This window comes from Rhincodon typus, chromosome 26 (genome assembly GCF_021869965.1).
Source record: "Rhincodon typus isolate 14 chromosome 26, sRhiTyp1.1, whole genome shotgun sequence".
Taxonomy (NCBI): Eukaryota; Metazoa; Chordata; class Chondrichthyes; order Orectolobiformes; family Rhincodontidae; genus Rhincodon; species Rhincodon typus.
In genome coordinates, this window is record NC_063357.1 from 15709941 (window position 1) to 15732250 (window position 22310).

At 39.4% G+C, this 22310-nt stretch overlaps 1 protein-coding gene across 3 annotated transcripts in view; it reads right to left on the bottom strand.

Annotated features, from left to right (window-relative positions):
- Positions 1 to 22310, bottom strand: part of git1 (G protein-coupled receptor kinase interacting ArfGAP 1) — a 189696-nt gene that overhangs the window by 104691 nt on the left and 62695 nt on the right. For all 3 annotated transcript variants that reach the window (XM_048612583.1, XM_048612584.1, XM_048612585.1), the window contains exons 2-4: positions 17573 to 17706; positions 3763 to 3875; positions 3160 to 3265 (exon numbers count right to left, since the gene is read on the bottom strand). In XM_048612583.1, the coding sequence (XP_048468540.1) occupies positions 3160 to 3265; positions 3763 to 3875; positions 17573 to 17706 (353 nt within the window). The remainder of the gene's footprint in view (positions 1 to 3159; positions 3266 to 3762; positions 3876 to 17572; positions 17707 to 22310) is intronic.

Here is a 22310-nt window from a genome sequence, read left to right on the forward strand (position 1 = left end):
GGAAGCAAGGATTGGACAGGGCTCTAGAGGTCTACAAGGTAGCCAGGAAGGAACTGAAGAATGGACTTAGGAGAGCTAGAAGGGGATATGAAAAAACCTGGGTGGGTAGGATCAAGGAAAACCCCAAGGCTTTGTATGCTTATGTGAGGAACAAGAGGATGGCCAGAGTGAGGTTAGGGCCAATCAGGGATAGTGGAGGGAACTTGTGCACAGAGTCAGAAGAGGTAGGGGAGGTCTTTAATGAATACTTTGCTTCAGTATTCACCAACGAGAGGAACCTTGACGTTTGTGAGGACAGCATGATACAGGCAGATATGCTCGAACAGGTTGATGTTAGGAAGGAGGATGTGCTAGAAATTTTGAAAAACATGAGGATAGACAAGTCCCCTGGGCCAGACGGGATATACCCAAGGTTACTACGGGAAGCGAGGGAAGAGATTGCTGCTCCTTTGGCGATGATCTTTGCGTCATCACTGTCCAATGGAGTAGTACCAAATGTTTGGAGGGTGGCAACTGTCATTCCCTTGTTCAAGAAAGGGAATAGGGATAATCCTGGAAATTACAGACCGGTCAGTCTTACTTCTGTGGTGAGAAAATTATTTGAGAGGATTCTGACAGATAGTATTTATGATTATTTGGAAAAGCACAGTTTGATTAGAAATAGTTAGCACGGCTTTGAGGGGGGCAGGTCATGCCTCACAAGCCTTATTGAATTCTTTGAGGATGTGACAAAACACATTGATAAAGGCAGAGCAGTGAATGTGGTGTGTATGGATTTTAGCAAGGCATTTGCTAAGGTTCCCCATGGTAGGCTCATTCAGAAAGTAAGGAGGCATGGGATTCAGGGAAATTTTGCTGTCTGGATACAAAACTGGCTGTCCAATAGAAGACGGGGTGGTAGTAGATGGAAAGTATTCAGCCTGGAGCTCGGTGACCAGTGGTGTTCCGCAGGGATCTGTTCTGGGACCTCTGCTCTTTGTGATCTTTATAAATGACATGGATGAGGAAGTGGAAGGGTGAGTTAGTAAGTTTGCCGATGACACGAAGGTTGGTGGAGTTTTGAACAGCATGGAGGTCTGTTGTAGGTTGCAACGGGACATTGACAGGATGCAGAGCTGGGCAAAGAAGTGGCAGATGGAATTCAACCCAGAAAGTGTGAAGTGATTCATTTTGGAAGGTCGAATTTGAATGCAGAATACAGGGTTAATGGCAGGATTCTTGGCAGTGTGGAGGAACAGAGGGATCTTGGGGTCCATGTCCATAGATCCCTCAAAGTTGCTACCCAAGTTGATAGGGTTGTAAAGAAGGTGTATGGTGTGATGGCTTTCATTGGCAAGGGAATTGAGTTTAAAAGTCATGAGGTTATGCTGCACCTCTATAAAACCATGGTTAGACCACACTTGGAATATTGTGTTCAGTTCTGGTCGCCTCATTAAAAGGAAGGACGTAAAACCTTTAGAGAGGGTGCAGAGGAGATTTACCAGGATTCTGCCTGGACTGGAGGCAGGTCTTATGAGGAAAGGTTGAGGGAGCTAGGGCTTTTTTCACTGGAGCTAAGAAGGATGAGAGGTGACTTGATAGAGATGTACAAGATGATGACAGGCATAGATAGAGTGGATAGTCAGAGACTTTTTCCCAGGGCGGAAATGACAATTACGAGGGGGCATACTTTTAAGGTCATTGGAGGAATGTATAGGGGAGATGTCAGAGGTAGGTTCTTTACACAGAGCGTGGTGGATGCATGGAATGTGCTGCCAGCAGTGGTAGTGGAGTCAGATACACTAGAGACTTTTAAGCGACTCTTGGATAGGCACATGGATGATAATACGATGTAGGGTATGCAGGGTAGTTTGATCTTAGTAGGATAACAGGTCGGCACAACATCATGGGTCAAAGGGCCTGTACTGTGCTGTACTGCTCTATGCTCTTAACTTGAAACAAAAGATCCTGTTTAGCCCTTTTAATACCTAGTTAGTCACCATGTCCTAGAAGTATAGTTCTATGGTGTTAGCAATCATCCAAAATCTTACTCAAGGGATCATTCTTCATATACAAGGTCAAAGGCAGGTTATTTGATCATAGATAAGAACACAGATGGGATACAGAACAACATTCAGAAGCTAACTTTTTTGAACCCTCCTTCATTGTGGATAAATGCAGCTTACTTTATATTTGCTTTAAAATGGTAAGGTGTCAAAATGCTAATAAAAAAACTTACTCATTTCAATTGACTCTGAAAAGCTGAAACAATGTAAAATCATCAGATGGCAAATGACATTAATCCATTTGTGGCATCTGAGGCAAAACAGTGATGTAAAATAAGTGTAGTGTAACTGCGCAACCAATTTTAAAATTGAGTTAAAAAGGCCCCTACAAAGAGAGTGAAGTTTGTAAAATGACAGTGTAAAAGGAAATAAAGCAAATGTGCCAGAATTGATTGTTAATTAAATGGTAATTACTGAGTACAGGATACAAAAAAGTAATTGTGTGTCCATTTGGGGGACATGTTGTAGAAAGTTTGAATTTTAAATTTTAAGCCCACTCACACAAAGACTGCAATTAAATCATGATATCCTGTTATATAAATTCTCAATGAATGCAGGAAGCCATTCAATCTTAATTAATCAACTTGTGTTTTAGATAAAACCAGCAAGTACTTAAATAAAAAAAAGTTGGTTAGTGTTTAAATGAGATTTTATTCTTTGTGGTGATTACTACCTGCACAAAAATAATTGTCAAGTTATTCATTTTTAACTCTCAAACCCTTGTGCCAAAAAAGATTTGTGCCAAAAAAGACTTAAAGAAACATATGGAGTATTTTTTTAAATTCAGGAGGTTCACAGAACGTGGGTACCACTGGCAACACCAACATTTATTGCTGATCACTAATTGCCTCGAAGGCAGTTTAAAAAAAATCAACTACATCGCTGTGGGTCTGGAGTCACATATCAACCAGGCCATGTAAGGACAGCAGGTTTCCTTCCCTAAAAGGACATTTTTCCCACAGGGGTTTATTTTAAATAATGTCTTAGCTTAACTGGCAATATTCAATTGCTAATCTCTCCTAACACTCAAATTTAGCAAAATTAAGAAAACAGATTAAATTTTTCATCACTGGACTATTACATCTACAAATATAATTTGACCAAGATATCTCACCTTACTCAAGTCCTTTGTGGTAACACCATCATCATCACGACAAGGCAGTTTGTGGACAAATGCCAACATCTGATATTTGGCTCGTATGAATTCTGCCTTGGTAGGGCTGCAGATTTTTTTTTTAGAAAAAGACACATCATAATGATGCAATAACTGCAATCTCAATAATTCTACAGCAATTTCACACAGTTAAATACAATGTCAGACTGATCACTACCACATTGATAGCTATACACCCTGCTAAATTCTATTTCAAGAGCAATGGGAAAAGATCACCAGCAATTAATCTTATTCATCTATCAGCTGAAATTCCAAAACAACAAATGTAAAATTCCCATGCACGATGTGCATATAATAACGAGGTCAGAGGCCTGACACGATGAAACTCGTGCGTAAATTGCACACATCTTGGAATCATTTAGCAGTAAGTTGTTGGATGGACTAACCTGCTCATTAACCTTTCAAAGCAAGCCTTATAACTACTAAAAGACTGTACCTGTATGAGATAAGTGGAAAAAAACAAATTTTGCAGAAAAGACAATGGTCAGTATACAAGCAATTCCTATACAGCAGCCTTGTACGTTTAAGCTGAGTGGAACTCACTGTACTTTATCCTGAGGGTTTGGTTTACGCCGTCCACTTTGCACTTGGGCTGGATCAAGTAATGAGTGTTCCCAAATGGAGTTGGCTCCATTACTTGCTAAGGTCTGCACCATCTAAAATAAGGAAAGACGGAGATCACTATTTAAAAAATCATTTCTAAACATAAGGATTATACCTTTATGGCCAAATTACCCATAACCTTGTTGACTAAAGTTCTGTTGTCTAATGATCAACAATAATTTCAGCACCAGCAGCCTTAGAAGTGATTGGGCATAGGAGGCCCAATATGTCAATTGCTGGATCAGAATGAATGTAAAGGAACTTTCAGCTACAAATGATGTCAACACACTGCACATTAAGAACAACTTGCCCTAACTAGTTAAGTCACCCTGCAAGAAATTTTACAGCAGCAATAGTAAAGGTACAGGAACATAGAGCTGAACAGACCCAAGTCAGGAATGCTGCACAGAGCTAGGAAATTCAGAGAGATATAAAAACATGGAAAATAATGAGAAATGAGAGAATGCTGATTTCATTCACAGACAGATTTCTGAAGTTTCACTATAGAGTAAATAAAATTGTCTTGGTTCTCAGCCAACCTTTACACGAAGCACACCAAAGTTCAGAAAATAAATAATCTCATGTCAGCACTTATTCATCATGAACCAAAATCTTTGTTAGTCCAGCAAACAGTCTGCTCAAATTATTTTATTCCAATCTCCTTCTCTCCCTCAAGAAAGATTTTTTTTGGGAAAGGATCTGCTGATGAAGAGAGCAGGAAACCAAACAAACTAGCAGATTAATACAAGAAATTAGACTTACTAATACAGTTAGTGTTTTCCTTCCAGTAAGAAATTTATAAAATACAAGAGGTCACTTAGATTATGTTGAAACAAAAATGTCTTCAACACATTATGTGCAACCTGAAGAATAAATTACCTTTAAAACCGAACAAGTTTCCAGCAGAGAAAAGCAGGCGATCCGGATCATGAAATGACACTGAAGGAGGCCATTTAATGCAACAAGTCGATAGATTTGTGCAGAATTAGAACTCCGCTAGAACACGGGAACAGTATTATGGACGTGCGCTGAGTGGACAGCCGTTCTTCCTAGCAGCTTCTAAGTTTTTTGTGAGCCTGTAACTCCATTTCCAATTGTAGGAGCTTAAAAGCCATTGCCTTCTCCCATTCCCCCCTCCCTGAAGTCCAGACGTATGTTGAGTTTTTCCTGCTCTGTCCAAGTGATGGACATTGTTTTTTGTTTCTAACTCCAAAGCAATCTGCCTGATTGTGGAAGTCTTAGGTATTGACCCAGCCTAAGAATTCGGTTTTATTCGGCAAGTCAGACGCCTTCCTCACCACCCTATGCTACCTGCAACTCTACACCTTTAAATGGTTTGAGCTCAGAGCGGTTAATGTTTTAACAATTAACCTATCCTCTTCTATAAATAGCTCTGAATCAAAATTTTATTTTCTGATCATTTTCTTATATGAGAATAAGTAGTTTTCAGTGGTCATTTATTTTGCTTTACAAATTATTTTGACTGTTCACTTTCTCCCTTTTGCTTTCCAATCAGTTTATTTCTACTCATTCCTAATATTTGGACTCTGCATGGATTTTTCTGCCATGTGGTCAAATCACTGTCTCATTTCATAGGATCCAATCCACACATCAGAACTCAATTTCTGTTAAAATAATGCCAGTTTTAAAACAAATCCCTTTCATTACTCTCACCACCTATTTGTAACAGATTGTAACTTAATTTTACCCTATTTCCCACTTCCTTGGTTCATGGACTTTGTTGTTATGGTCCTTACAAAGTCAATGTTGTGAAGTGCAATCAGAAGCAGAATTTATTTCATTTCATTCTTGGGTGGTGGAGGATAATACTTTGCAACACAGACTTTTATTGGGAGAGATCGAGTAATCTCTTGATCATTTTTGATTCAAATCAGCAGTAACTTAAATACAAAACAACTTAGGGATTCTAGTCAGTCAATATTGCTGTTTTTAAAAGATAAAGTCCATAGCTAGAATCAGTGGTCTGGGATTCTTTTGTGGGGTGGCTAAATGGCGAGCCTACTGGCTAGTTATAAAATTGTACAGCATGGAAACAGACCCTTTGGTCCAACTTGTCCGTGCCAACGAGACATCCTAATCTGACCTAGTCCCATTTGCCAGCATTTGGCCCATATCCCTCCAAATTCTTCCTATTCATGTACCCATTCAGATGCCTTTTAAATGCTGTAATTGTACCCACCTCCACAACTTCCTCCTGCAGCTCATTCCATACATGCACCACCCTCAGAGAAAAAGTTACTCCTCGGTTCCCTTTTAAGCTTTCCATTCTCACCTTAAAAACCTATGCCCATTAGTTTTGGACTCCTCCACCCGAGGAAGACGACCCTGGCTATCCACCTTATCCACACTCCGCATGATTTTACAAACCATCTGATGCTCCAAGGAAAAGAGCCCCAACCTATTCAAGGCCTCTCCCTATAACTCAAACTCTCCAATCCTGGCAAAATCCTTAAGCTTTTCTGCACCCTCTCAAGTTTAACATCATTCTTCCCATAGAAGGGCGACCAGAATTGTATGCAATATTCTAAAAGTGGTCTCACCAATTTCCTGTACAGCCACAACATGATCCCCCAACTCCTATACTCAACATTCTGACCAATGAAGGTAAGCATGTCAAATGCCGTCTTCACCACCCTGTTTACCTGCAACTCCACTTTCGAAGAACCTAGGCCTTTTGCTTAGTAACATACCCAAGGGCCCTACCATTAATTGTGTAAGTCTTGCCCTGGTTTGCCTTACCAAGATACAACACCTCACATTTATCTAAAACTCCACTTGTCACTCCTCAGCCCATTGGCCCATCTGATCAAGGTCCCATCACTCCCTGAATTAATCTTCTTCGCTAAGCACTGCATCATCTATTTCGGTGTCATCTGCAAACTTACTAACCATACCTCCTATATTTACTTCGAAATAAGTTACATAAATGACAAAAAATGACAGTGACCCAGCAGGGATCCTTGTGGCACACCGTTTGTCACAGGCCTCCAATCTGAAACAAAACCCTCTACTACCACCCTCTGTCTCCGACCTTCAAACCAATTGTGTATCCAATTGGCTAGCACACCTGGATCCCATGTGATCTAACCTTATTAGCCAATCTATCGTGTGGAACCTTGTCGAACACTTAGCTGAAGACCATACAGACAACGTCTACAACTCTGCCTTCATCAATCTTTGTCACCTCTTCAAAAAACTCAATCAAGTTAGTGAGACACGATTTCCCACACGCAAATTCATGTTGACTATCCTTAATCAGTCCTTGCTTTTCCGAATGCAACTAAATCCAGTCCTTCAAAATCCCCTCCAATGACTTACCCACCACTAATGCAAGGCTCACCGGTCTATAGTTCTCTGGCTTTTCCTTATACTCTTTCTTAAATAATGGCACCACATTAGCCAACCTCCAGTCTTCCAGCACCTCACCTGTGGCTGTTGATGATACAAATATTTCAGCAAGGGGCCCAGCAATCTCTTCCCTAGCTTCCCACAAAGTTCTTTGAAACACCTGATCAGGTCCTGGGATTTATCTACTTTTGCGTTTTAAGACCTCTAGCACCTCCTCTTCTATAATGAGCTCTTCATAACACATCACTATTTATTTCCCCAGGTTCCTTGGCTTCCATGTACTTCTCCACGGTAAATACTGATGCAAAATATTCGTTTAGTATCTCACCATCTCCTGTGGCTCCACAAAAAAATGCCATGTTGATCGTTAACGGGGCTCTATTCTCTCCTTAGTTTCTCTTTTGCTCCTAATGTACTTCTAGAATCTCTTTGAATTCTCCTTAACTCTATTTCTCAAAGCTATCTCATGTCCCCTTTTCACCACAGACAGCTTCTTCTCTTTAAAGTTCCTTCAAAGCGTTTGAGGAATATTGTTGAAATACACTTCAGCTTTGCTTGTTTTGATTAAAGAAAGTTGATTACTTGCAAAGAACATAAATACAGGCTTTTCGTTTGTAGCCCCGAGTTAGGGATTTTTATATTGTCAGATGATGTTTTAGGGAGCAGTACTGATACCTTAACTGGCTGCTATTTCAAATTTGTATGGCTAAACGGCAAACAGGGTTCAGCAGTGTGGAAGTCATGTGGCCCATTTTTTTTTAGTGGGGAGAGTAGTAGAGAAGAACAAAGGAGGAGAAGGGGAGATTAAGTTTAAGAATGATATTAAGACAATAGTCAACTGTTTGTGATCCATCTCAGAGGTTAAGTGAATGATCATTGACACACATTACAAGGTAGAAAAAATTTGCAATTTTATTATGCAAGATTATTTTCATTTCAAAGACACTTCATCTCTGTGACAGTCTGTAACTAGCATTCCAGTCCCATCAGGATGTACATGAGATATTGATTGTCTGGTTGGCTTTGACATCAGAGAAGCTTCTGGAAGGTTACTCCTAAGTCCAGGCACATGATTATAGCAAGAGAACACAACATGGAGCTGGAGAAGCTCCGCAGGCCAGGCAGCATCAGGAGCAGGAAAGTTGACGTTTCGGGTCGGAACCCTTCTTCAGAAATGGGGAGAGGGAAGGGAGCTCAGAAATATACAGAGAGAGGAGGGGTAGGGCTGGGGAAAGTAGGTGGAATGGTGATAGGTGAGTGCAGGTAAGGAGTGGTGAGGATTGGTCAGTAGGGTGGGAGGGGCAGATAGGTGGGAGATGATGATGAACAGGTTGTGTCAGGTCAAGGAGGTGGGAATGAGATGGAGGCTTGGACATGGGATGAGGCCAGGGGTAGAGAGGTTCAAAACTGGTGAATTCCATGTTTAGGCCATTGGGCTGTAGGCTTCCAAAGTGGAATATGAGGTGCTGCTCCTCCAGTTTGCGGGTGGTGTCACTGTAGCATAACAGCATCATTATAGCAATCCTCTTTGGATTGTTTAATGTGCTTTTAAAACAATTAGTAAAACATACATATATACACACACATACAATATGTATTATAACTGTTGTTACAAACTGTTTGTGACAAATGGAGGGGGAGCAGGGGAAGGGAAGAGACAGAAGAACAGATACAGTTTCAGTTCCCATCTCCAGACTAACGAAAGTATGCAGCCATGGACATCAGGTGAAGTTGAGATGGGGCTTGGCTTGTCCCTGCATTATTAATGTATTAGGCTTTGGTATCCATATCAAAGGAAGGATATACTTGCACTTGAAGATGATACAGCAAACATTCACTTGATTGGTTCCCAAATGGGTCATCCTATGACCACAAATTCATCCTCCAAATCTGTGAAGGTTAGAACAATAAAGGTAACTTCATTGAAACATGGGATATTTTGAAGGGGCTTGACAGAACAGACACAGTGATAAAATATGGTGAATGGCTAGTGAGTCAAAAACACTAGGCAGAGTCTCAGAGTAAGGGGCTGACTATTTACAACTGAGAATAGGGATTTTTTTCCCCATTAAGAGGGTTGGGAAGCTTTGGAATTTTAATTTGGAAGCCTACATATTCTCCAGAGTTTACTATATTTAAGGCAGAGATAGATTGAGTTTTGGCTTTTGAGGCATCGAGGGACTTGCGGAGCTAAGGCACAACATCAGCTATAACCTTAAAATAGGCAAGAGACTACTTCTGCTCTTAAAATTGGCTTCACTTCCTGTTGACGTTCAAATGTGATTAGCAATTACTTGTTTAATACAGGACAACTGGTGTCACATAGCACTAAGGGTTTGATGCCTTCTGAATGGGGAAGGAATATCGAGGAAGGAATGAAGGCATTCATTCACCTGGAAGGCCTCATCTCACCAAAGTGCTCAACTTTAACCAGGTACTGTTTTAATACCATAAGATGCAGGAGTAGAATTAGGCCATCTGCCCATCAAATCTGCTCTACCATGCAATGAGATCTTGGCTGCTCTGATAATCTTCAACGCCATTTTCCTGCTATTCCCCATACCCCATGATTCCTTTACTGATCAAAACTGTCTCTCTTGAATAAAATTATTGACCCAACCTTGAAAGCTTTCTGGGGTAAAGAATTCCACACATTCACTACCCTGAGAGAGAAAAAATTCCTCCTTATACGCCTTAAATGGGTGGCCCCTTATTCTGAAACTGTCCCCGGTCCTACACTCACCCTAAGGGGAAACAACCTCTCTACATCTATCCTGTCAAGTCCCCTAAGAATCATCATGTTTTAATGTTTTTAACACCTCTCATGTTTCTAAACTTCAATGCATATAGGTCCAATATACTCAACCTCTCCTTATAAGAAAATCTCTCCATACCTGGGATCAATCTAACCTAGAGAAGGTTCTGTCACCACTGCTACAATATCTCTCCTCAAAGGTTTTAGACTCTTGTGTTGTAATTTCTTTACTATTTTCATATGCATTCATTGTTCAAAGAAACTAAGAACGCAAAGTAAATGCCAATCCTGTTTTAAGCCAAATGTACAATATTTTTCTAAGACGCACAATTTCAGTACTGTGTACAGACTAATTTTTTTCCCCCGCTGCGGAAGGGCTGTAATTTATCATGCAACTAATATACAAGGGCAGCTTAGAAGATCAATATTCTACAAGAACCCTCAAATCAAGTTGGCAAAATTTTTTAAAAAGGAATCAAGCACATTTTTTAATCAGTAATTTCAGTGTAATGGGATAAAAGGTCACTTAAAGCACTTTTCTCTTCAATTCATTTTCACTACTAATTATTCCATAAATTCTTTCCAACAAACTCTCAAAAAGTGAGAAATCTTCGACAAAATACAAGTAATCAGTAAGCCAACAAAGTAAATGATCATGGCAAGTTGCAAAGGTTTCAAAGCAGATGGATGATTTTTTTCCCCTCAATTTCCCTTCTGCAACTCACATTCTATAACATCTCAATAAATTATTTCTAGTTCATCACAGTACAATCTGCTGCTCTTCTATCCCTATTCTTACACTTTGATGATGATGACATTGTTTTTAATACGCCTTTAGGAAGTTGTCAATGTCACATCTTCCACATTATAAATTTGTCTGTAACATCCAATAAGCCAACTCAACTTGAACCGATTTTCAGGCTTGCACATATGCTAACACAATTCTTCCAATATATGGACTATAGATTGGTTTCAGGTGTACTAGCTGATTATCCGTCAAATTAAATGACTGGAAGCCATCAATGCCTTTATGCTCTACTCCACTGACTTCCGGTGCTTCTAGATCAGAGGTTACACAAGTATTGCATTCTAATTACATAAGAAACAAGATTTCACACCCTGCAGTGCAAAAACCATCTTCAATCCCTTCCTCCTCCAGTCTGGTACAAAGTTCCCATCCACACTTTCACCATGAAGATGAGATTTCTCAAAAACTTTCCTCTCCAAATTCACCATCTCCACAAGCTTCAGCTAATTCGAAATATAGCTGCTTAAGATCTCACTATATGAAATTCTACAAGGTGACATGGTCCTTGCCCATCTCTGATGGACTTTTATAGTGAGTAGATTTCAAAATGTTCACCCAAGTTTTCAAAATCCACCCAAAATCTCTCTCCATTTTATTTGGTAAATTTCCGCAATCACATGTTGCAACCCATGATTTCTATTCTGGGAGAATTAGATTACACATCTTCTGTTCCTGACCTCAAAATTCATAAAGACAAATCTTTTTACCATATTGTTAGTTTTCTCCCTTCCTCAAAGCCGTCACCTCTTTCATTTTATATTTCGTCTTCCCCATGTTCTTGCTCTTAGTTTAACCTAATTAAATGTTTGACGTTTAAAAAGACCTGAGAAATGTTTAAGTAATACATGCACTTTTCTAAACACATTTTGACTAACTTTTTACAATGCTCTGCCACAGTTTTTCCAAAATAATTTTAATGGATAGATTTTTGAGAAGCTGGTTGGCCACTCTCATCATTGTGATGTAGGCAAGTCCAAGAGGTTCAGACAGGTGGAATTCAGCTACCATGTACCATTTAATGGGTTGCACAGTGATTCAAATTCTATGAGGCATCAGAACTATAGTCATAATGAATAAAAGTACACTATCACTGAATAGCAATTGAAAAGATCTTACACAACACTATTAAGTTTTGTTTAGCTAAATATTTTAAAAGAATGCATATTAGATTAAATATACCAGCTAGCTAGTAAGCCTAAGTTGATTAATGTGCTAAAAAAGGTGTACCCAAGAACTTGCCTCTTGTATGCCTCTATAAGGTAGAGTACAGTCAGACAAATTATTTACGTTTGCCAACCACTCTAAAAATTTGGCACACCAATTCTAATATAATTTAACTATTTTTCTCCAGGCTTATCTTTTTTAGCATTTTGTGGTAATGTAGAGTAACATTATGGAGTAATGCAGATCCAAACAATAGTGGTTTTTAAAACTGATGCAACTCCTATTTAGTTGTAAACACAAGTGCTGGTATGCAAAAGCACAGTATCATTTTAGATCCACTTTGAAAGCACAAACAGCTTACTTTCACAAGATGTACCTTATTTCCAAGTACACACTTGGCTATATACACAGATGGCATCTACTGGAACAAGAAATGTACAATGTGGTTGTAGACTTGCTCGCCAAGTCGGTGTGTTTGATTGCAGTTGTTTCGTCACCATGCTAGGTAACATCATCACTACGCCTCCAGTGAAGCATTGGTGTTCTGTCCCGCTTGTTATTTACATGCCTCGGTTTGCTGGGGTGGTTGGCATCACTTCTGGTTTTGTTTGTCAGTGGTTTGCATATCGAGTCAGTTTAATGTGTTTGTTGATGGAGTTTCGGTTAGAATGCCAGGCCTCCACAAATTCCCTGGCATGTCTCTGTTTGGCTTGTGCTATTATGGATGTCTTGTCACAGTCGAATTCGTGTCCTTCTTTGTCTGTGTGTATTAAGACCAGCGAGAATTGGTTGTGTCTCTTGGTGGCTAGTTGGTGTTCAGTTATTGCAGTTTTCTTCCAGTTTCGCCTACGTAATGTTTCTCACAGTCCTTGCATGGTATTTTGTATATTACGTTAGTTTTATTGGTTGTGGCTATGGGATCCTTTACATTTGTCAGTAGCTGTCACAGGGTGGTTTATGGTTTGTGGACTACCTGATACCTAGGGGTCTGAGTAGCCTTGTGGTCATCTCTGATATGTCTTTGATGTACAGTAGAATGACTAGTGTGTCTGGAGGTAACGGCAGATTGTGCTTTTTGGGTATCCATCCCTTTTTCCTTAAAACCCCGAGCTACAAATCTTTTCGAAAACTTAAAATATAGAACGCATTCTGCTAACTCATAATTCTTTTTCAGGACTAAACTGTACATGGGTAAAATGACATGAGCTACAAATAGCTGACTCAAAGTTTTACGAAAACAAAGTTTGTAGAAATTGCCTTGCATTCATACAATATTTTAAATGCTATCTTATTAGAAAATATTTCCATCTGTGCTGGTACAGGGTCCTTGCTGTCAAGAACAAATCATTAATATAAAAATGCCATGAATGAACCCAAACAACTCAATTGATCTGTTCAGTACAGATAGATTAATCACAGAAAAAAAAACTTCAGCAAACGATTTACTCAGTTTAATGTGCCGTTCTTAGAATTCAACCTAATTATTTTTCCACTGTTACCCTTCCAATTCTACCTGCCCACCCCCCACCCAATTAATAATCCTGTATCATCAGGGACCTTTAAAGCTAGGGTAGGAGATGGGGCATAATTAGATAATGTAGGTTGGGAGAGTCGAAAAGAGAATGGTTGTGTTAAATCCAAAAATAGTGGTTAAAAGAGGGGCAGACCACAAGCTGTAGCTCAATATAAAACTGTAGGTGTATATGAAGAGATGACCACTCAGATAAGATGATGCAAAGTCACGGGCTTGGAAGGTGATTAACTAAAGATAGCATGCCAGTTAAGCATGACAGGATGAACAAAACTAGGTACAAACTTCTGATTTTTGGTTGTTTGAGAAGAACATTGAAATATTAATTCCTCTAATATTAGTTGGTGTCATGATATTAATGCAACAGCAGAATTTCAAACAGAGGTCATTAGACAGCTATCAATTTGTATTTCAGTTGTCCTACTATCCCAGGATAAAACAGCATTCACATTTCATATCTGTCTGTTCTGGACCATCGAGTACCAAACCACAAGCGACACATATCCACCAAACAAGTACTGCAGTAATTATTACACATTGTTGGTAGCAAACCATTTTAAATTTACATGGCTATGTTATCTACAGGTAAACTTTTTAATTCAACTGTAATGCTTTTACTGGCCTTCTGGAATTTGTGCTTCCTTTCCTTACAATTCTGGAAGCATGAAATATTACAAAAATATTTCAAGAATAACCATTCAATTACACAGCAATGGGATCTGTGGAACTTTATCCTATGATAAGTCAACACCGTTGAAAAGAAAAGTAAATGGAATAAAATGGTTAACTTCTACTGTGTGCCTTGTATGCACAAGCCTCTGCACATTGCAATATTATGTTTTCTTTGCTTTATAAAGAGGGCAATCCTTCAGTCAGCAAACCCTTCTTCCTCTCTCAAGCAACTTCAACCGGATATTTCCTTTCTGGTCTTCATGTTCCTTATAATTCTTCGAAACATTCCTCTAAGTTAGACACTAAGAATCAAGATCTGCCTTTCTACCTGTTTAATTTCTTTTAGATAGTCAATAATTTGACTTGGAATAAACATGGTCACTGTCACAGAGAATGAAAAATGAGAAAGGATGCTATTTCCTTTGATAAATCAAGCAGCCAACCCAGTAGGCATGATCAAAACAAATCAGTCAAAAAAAAAATCCACTACAGGAAAACAACTCTTGTAAAAACAGGAGAATGAAAAATTGCTCTAAAAATCTCAGCCAATGGGAGACAGTTCAGAAAAGGTTTATGAGAGGATTACCTAGAATGGATAGGTTATCTTATGAGGAAAGGTTGAACAGGCTAGGCTGGTATCTGCTGAAATTTAGAACAGTAACAGGGGGAGGAGTGCGTGAGAGAGACGGGTGTGTTGAAATATTTTCCAGTTGACTGTGCAGCTACTGTTTCAGCAACATTCAAGAAACTTTACATCAAACAGGAAGAAACAGGATTAATTGGCACTCCATCCGATACTTACAAGTGATATAAATTCCTTCATTAAGGGTCAAAGTTTTGGAGCTTCTTTCCTGTCAATGCATTTATGTCACAAGAATCATTGGAATTCAAGGTACTGGCTCACCATCACCTTTTCAAAAGGAATTAGGGATAGGAACTAAATGCAGGTCTTTCCAGTGACACCAACAAACAACTTTTTTGAAGAAAGGAACAGGCAAAGAAGAAAATTACAATTAACAGCAATATTGGTAACAACTGTTGATTTAACAAAAAGTTGCAACCTGGGAAAGTTTGTTTGTAAATTCACATCTCTAGTTACTCATTGGACTGAAGGGAAGAGAAGGAAGGGTTTGGGTATTCAACATAACATTATTCATTAAAAACCATAAACCAAAAATTATAACTGACCATTGGGCCCTAATGATTCACAGATGAATAAATCTAACCAAGACAAAAAATTTAATTCACACTACATAAACACACTTTGCAGGTTTTGCACTTGCAGAAATATCAAAATGATATGACCCGTCTTTCACCGATTATGTTCAAGGTTATACATATATGAAAAGGTCAAGTGCTGAGAACCTCAGGAGTCAAACGAGATTGATTGAAAATATAAATTAGAATAATATATTAACATGTACTTGGAGAATAAACAACCATTTAGTCAAAAAGGTCAATGCATTATTCAATGAAAATACAGAAGTGCATCACCAAACTTTTTTTAAAATCTAATGTGTGCTGGCATCTTTTCCTGTTCTCACGGAACATCTAGATAATCGGGGTCCAACCAATACTACATCCAGTTAATTATTAATAATGTCCACCAGCAAACATGAATTCTTCACAGCATAATTCCATGCAGAGCTTGCAACTCAAAATATCATAGCAAAAAGGGATCTGGGGGTGCAGGTCCAGAAAACCCTAAAAGTGGCAACATCGATGGATAAGGTGGTCAAGAAGGCATACAGCATGCTTCCCTTCATCAGCCAGGGCATCGAATATAAGCGTTGGCAAGTTATGTTTCAGCCGTATCAAATATTAGTTAGGCCCCCTTTGGAATATTGCATTCAGTTCTGGTCGCCACACTACCAGTATGACATGGATGCTATGGACAGGATACAGAGAAAGTTTACCACAACATTGCCTGGTCTGGAGAGATTATGAGGACAGATTGGATAAATTCAATTTGCTTTCACGGGAAAGACAGAGGCTGAGGGCGTGACCTGTTAGAGGTCTACAAATTATGAGAAGGATAGATAGGGTGCATAGTCAGAGGAAGGAAAGTCAACTATAAGAGGGCACAGGTTCAAGGTAAGAGGCGTAAAGTTTAGGTGAGAAGTGCAGGGAACATTTTTCACAGAGAGGGTGGTGTAGAATCTTTAAGTACATTTAAGGCAAAGGTAGACAGATTCTTGATTACCAAGGGGATAAAGATTATCAGGGGTATGCAGGAATGTGGAGTTAAGATTAATATCAGATCAGCCTTGATCATATCCAAAGAGCTGACTAGCCTAGTCTTGCTCCTTGTTCTTGTGCTTAGTCATCTGTCTTAATGATATTTAGGTCATTTAATGCCTTTTTTTAATGCTCTGGGAAGTGCCTTGGGACATTTTATTACACTTAGCAGGATACATGTTCAAATTGTTGTTACTTCAACAAGTTCTTAAATACAACTGCTGCAGTATGAGGTAGAACTGCAAAGTTTAAGAGTGGGAAAGAAATTGATGATCGAATCCCTTTCTTATGGAAACAGTCTTAAAGGAAATGAATGGATGTGGCCCTGAAGCATTTTTCCAAAGCATCACAAAGCTTTAGCTTAGTTTTGTGATGTGCAGGAGTGTAATCATAGATCACAGAATCCCTACATTTGGCCCAACAAGTCCACACCAATCCTCAGAGCATCCCACCCACACCCATCCCCCTAAAACCCACCTAATCTATACATTGCCAAGCCACCTAGCCTGCACATCTTTGGACTGCTGGAGGAAACCACGCTGACACAGGGAGAACGTGCAAACTCCACACAGACAGTCGCCCAAGGGTGGAATTGAACTTGGGTTCCTGGCACTGTGAGGCAGCAGTGCTAACCACTGAGCCACCATCCTGCATAACTATACAAATATAACAGTGTCTGCATATTTTAACTGGTTGCAATATTACAAGATCTACTGACTTCAATGTGCACTTGAAGTTAAGCAAAGGTAGGAAAAGACTTGTGGGTTACATGAAAGGAAGGGGAAACACCAAGTCAGAGAAATTACAGCAAATGCCATATTGCTTTGGCAGCCCTCAAAAGGCATCCAGGAGACATTCTTCACACATGTACCTAGAAAAGGGATACCCAAAGAGCGCGCAGTGCTCGAGTGCATGACAAGGAAATTTAACTTCTCCTGGATAATATTACGTTTCTCGAGTGCTGTTGGGCATGCTCCCATTGAGGCAAGAGGACGGTATAGAAGATTGCCCCTTCTATATATCTACAGATAGTGGAAGGGCAAAAATGAAACAAGTTTCACTTTAAATTATATAACTGTAAACTTTATTGCTTTCATTCCAAGTGAAGTTGAAAGTAGATTAGTTTAAGAAAATACAGCCTTGAAAATTCTTTACTCTATAAATCCAGAAATGACAATTGCTGAGACAACTCCTGCATTCACACAACACTCACATGTAGGAGAGTTGGAGACCATGAGCTGTGCCGGAGATGTTTCACCATCGAAATGTGCCGACCAAGGCTTCGATGAACGCTGCAACATTCATCGCAAACTAGAACTCCACGGTTAATGGACGCCCAACCAGGATCTGTGCAGATTACAAGATGCAATTAGTGGATATGTACGATTTCAACTAAGGAATCACAATTTTTAAATGACAAGCTAAATATAAAAGTTTATTTCTTGCACAGCTAGTGAAACTGTAACAGGTTTACAGAAAATGCCATTTACAGGTTTTTGAAGGAGCATGTTACAAATAGAGCAAAGTGACCTGATAAGCAATAAATCAAACTGAAGTTTTACAACCCTACCATATCTTGTCAGGAATCATGTGTGACCAACCTAAAGGCAGGTCTTTAGCTCATTATAGTCTTTCCAGACTTCTCAATTGTATGCCATTCTTTTCATCTGACAATAATTCTTTCAATTGTCAAGACATCTTGACAATGATATTGTGAGATAACAAGGTGTAGAGCTGGATGAACACAGTAGGCCAAGCAGCATCAGAGGAGCAGGAAGGCTGACGTTTCGGGCCTAGACCCTTCTTCAGAAGAATAATTTTCTTTTGAATTTAAAACCACAAAGGTTTGTTGCTGGTTATTCACCTTGTCCACATATTTACGAGTTAAGAAGCACACATCTTCTCTCTCAAAGACAAACATGAGAAATTCTCTTTCACCTCTATCTGGAACACAAGCATTCCCCTAAACACTAAAGAATAAACATCCAACTTACCCAGTCTCTCACCATATTAAGCAATTTATTACATACAATCATTTGGGATTTGGATTTTAAGACAGAAGCTGGTCTTTGGTCACTTCTGAGGGGTAACGGATGTATTAGATGGTCAGAAAGTCACATGGTAGAGTGACCTAAATAATAATTTGGAAGGCAGCTGAGACTTCAGTCAGGTATTTGGCAGGACACCTGGGGTGTTAATGTATGCGATATTTATACTGCTGAGTTTAACAATAGATCAGAGACTCTTATTTTAGCTTTTGGCTTCAGGTCAGAAAGGAGAACAGCTTTCTCCTAGCAGGGGAACCAGCACCTTAGCCAAAGAGTTAGTTTGTGGAGATTCCAGGCCAGGAGAGTTTGTACAAACATTTTTAAAGTTTTAGAACTGAGTAAGTTTAGGGCAATATAACTGTGAAAGGTTCATGCCAGGTTCAGAAATAAAGTATTAAAGTGTCAAAAGAATCTAAGGAAAAGAAACTGGTAAGGTTAGTTAGTTAAAAAATTGGGAGTGTTGAGTTTGGAGTGATACTTCTCTGGAATTGATTACCTGTGACTGGGCAGTATTAGGAAATTGGTCAAAATCATGTTTTGCTGTTTGTGTTAAGAGCTTTCTATCTTATATCTATAACTCAGTTATGTTTCTGGTGTACAATAAACAAATAGTCTGTTGTTAAAGAACTTCTACAGCCTTGAGAGAAAATATTTCAGCTACTAACCACCACAGTAACTAATTTCAAAAATTGAACACATGAACAGGTTTCATTCTGGAACCAGACTCACCCAGTATTACCGTCAGTTAGGATCATAATAATTTGACAACACACTAATCCCAGGAACTCATCTTTTACTGACTCCAATGTGAACATACCCTTCCCTATATATGGAGATTAAAATGGTGTCCATTGCTCCAGATGTGACCTCAAAAGATCTATATATATAAATTTTTAAAATTCTTATGTGGGATGTAGATGTCATTGGCTAAACCAGCATTTGTTGTTCATCCCTAAATGCTTTTTGGAAGGTGGAGCTGAGTTACCTTTTTGAACTGCTGCAATCCTTGGGGTATAGGTACACCAACAATGCTGTTAGGAGAAAAGGAATTCCAGGTTTTTTGAAGAGGTAACCAAGAGGATAGATAAGGATAGGGCAATGGATGTTGTCTGGATGGACTTTAGTAAGGCCTTTGACAAGATCCTGCACGGCAGGAAGGTTAGATTGTATGGGATCCAGGGAGAGCTAGCTAATTGGATTCAAAATTGGCTCGATGGTTGGAAGCAGAGGGTGATGGTTGAAAGTTGTTTCCCGGAATGGAGGCCTGTGACTAGTGGTGCAGCACAGACATCAGTGCTGGGACCTTGGTTATTTATTATTTACATAAATGATCGGGATGTGAGTGTACAAGGCATGATTAGTAAGTTTGCGGATGATACAAAATTAGGAGGTATCGTTGATAGCAAGGAAGGTTGTCAAAAATTACAGGGGGATCTTGATCAGTTGGCGAAGTGGGCTGAGGATTGGCAAATGTAATTCATTACAGATAAGTGTGAGGTGTTGCATTTTTGAAAGTCAAACCAAGGTGGGACTTGTATAGTAAATGGTAAAGTCCTGAGGAGTGTTGTGAAACAGAGTGACCTCGGAGTACAAGTACATAGTTTGTTGAAAGAGGCAACACAGGTAGACAGGGTGGTGAAAAAGGCATTTAGCATGCTGGCCTTCATTGGTTGAGGAATTCAGTATAGGAGTTGGGACGTTGTGTTACAGTTGTACAAGTCGTTGGTGGGACCGCACTTGGAGTATTGTGTACAGTTTTGGTCACCCTGTTATAGGAAAGGCATAGTTAAACTGGAAAGTGTGCAAAGAATATTTATGAGGATATTGCCAGGACGAGTAGGCCTGAGTTATAGGGAGAGCTTGGCCAGGATAGGACTTTATTCCTTGGAACGTAGGAGAACGAGGGGAGACCTTATTGTGGAGTATAAGGTCATGAGGGGCATAGATAGGATGAATGCATATGGTCTTTTTCCTAGGGATGGGGAATTGAAAACTCGAGGGCATAGGTTTAAGGTGAGAGGGGAAAGATTTAAGAAGGATGTGAGGGGCAACTTCTTCACACAGAGAGCAGTGTGTGTATATGGAATGGGCTGCCAGACAAAGTGGTGGAGGTAGGTACAACAGCAACATTTAAAAAACATTTGGATAGGTACATGGATAGGAAAGGTTTAGAAGAATATGGACCAATTGCAGGCAATAGGAACTAGCTGAATGGGCACCATGGTCAGTACAGACCAGTTGGGCCGAAGGGTCTGTTTCCATGCTGTATTACTCTATGACTTTGATAGCCTGTGCAGTACGCAGTGCCTGCATATCAGTATAGAATATCAAATTGGCTAAAGGCTTGTATCTGTATTGCTGAGGACATGAGAAGGCCAAGATGGATCATCCACTCAGCACATCCACTATACGGATGCAAATGCTTTAGCCATGCCTTTTGCTCCCCCATCAATAATGGGGATATTTGTGAAGCCGCCTCCTCCTGTTAATTGACTAACTGTCCATCAGTATTCCCGACTGGATGTGGTAAGACCGTAGAGTTTACATCTGACCTGTTAGTTGTGGGATTACTTAAACCTATCTGCTTTTTAATGATATGTTATAGCAGAACATCCTCAGGCTTCACATTTGCCACCGTTTTCTCAGAAAAAGTATGCTTTTCAAAAATTAAACATTCATTTACATTTATGCTATCTAAGAAAAGATTTTTTAGGTTAGCCCCACCTGCCCATCATGGAGCATTAGCAACATAGGCAATTCATCACTAATATGGAAAAACTGGTCACAGAGCTGTTAAAATGTTTTACACCTTTGTGGCTGAATTACAGGCATTTTTATTTCTTACGTTTCACATGTATATAAGAGCAGGACTGGAGCCTTAAGTCTGACATGCCATTTACGAAGATAAGCAGTACTGAACTTAAGAAACTGCAACAATAAAAGAAACTAGTCTCTATAGATCCTTAGTCCTGGCAGCAAAGACCATCATGCTACAAGTTAGTGCCTATTACAGTAAAAGAAAATTTCAATTTCAATGTTGGCAGTTTCCAGAAATACATCACCTTGTGCAGAAGATAATGATTCACTTGCCAAATTCAAAAAGGGAGTTTGGTCAATTTCAAAACTACAGATTTAACAGGTATTAAGAGAGCTGAGTTTATAGAGCCTGAAATAAAGCTACACAACCTAAGCAGTGTCCATCTTCTGATCAAGGTCACCGGTTTCCCATTGTGACAGCAAACAGATCGAATTGCATAATCACCTTCCAAGATTAGTATAAAAATTAATGTGGGAAAATAAAAGCAGACTGCTTCTACACTCTGATGGAATTTCAAACACAGGAAAAGAAGTTCAAATCAATGGACAAACTGCTAATTACAGGCAGGGCACCAAACACAGATCACAAGGCAGATGTACAAGTCAAAACTGTGCATTCACCACCATGCATTATCATCGCTGCAGAAAACAGAATAGCTTTAGAACAGATGTGGAGGTAGTGTTGGACTGGGGTGGACAAGGTCAGAAATCAAATAAACCTGTTGCACTGTAACCTGGTGTCGTGTGATTTCTGACATTTAGAACAGATAGTACTGGTAAAAATTGACAGAACTGCTTTAAATTTCAAATGTAAACCAGCAGAAAAAAATAAGACCGCAATGCAACTGTGACACAGCTTTATTGCATTTCCTGAAGTTCAACAAGATCCTTAAAGAGGCATTCACAACTGCACTTTAAATCAGAGAAACACACTGAAGTTTTCAAATCAGCCAGAGTGGCAGTTGGGATAATGGAGGAGACGAAAAAAAAAAATCAACAAAATAGGTGTTTAAGTCATTGAGACAACAAGGTGCAGAGCTGGATGAACACAGCAGGCCAAGCAGCATCATAGGAGCAGAAAGGCTG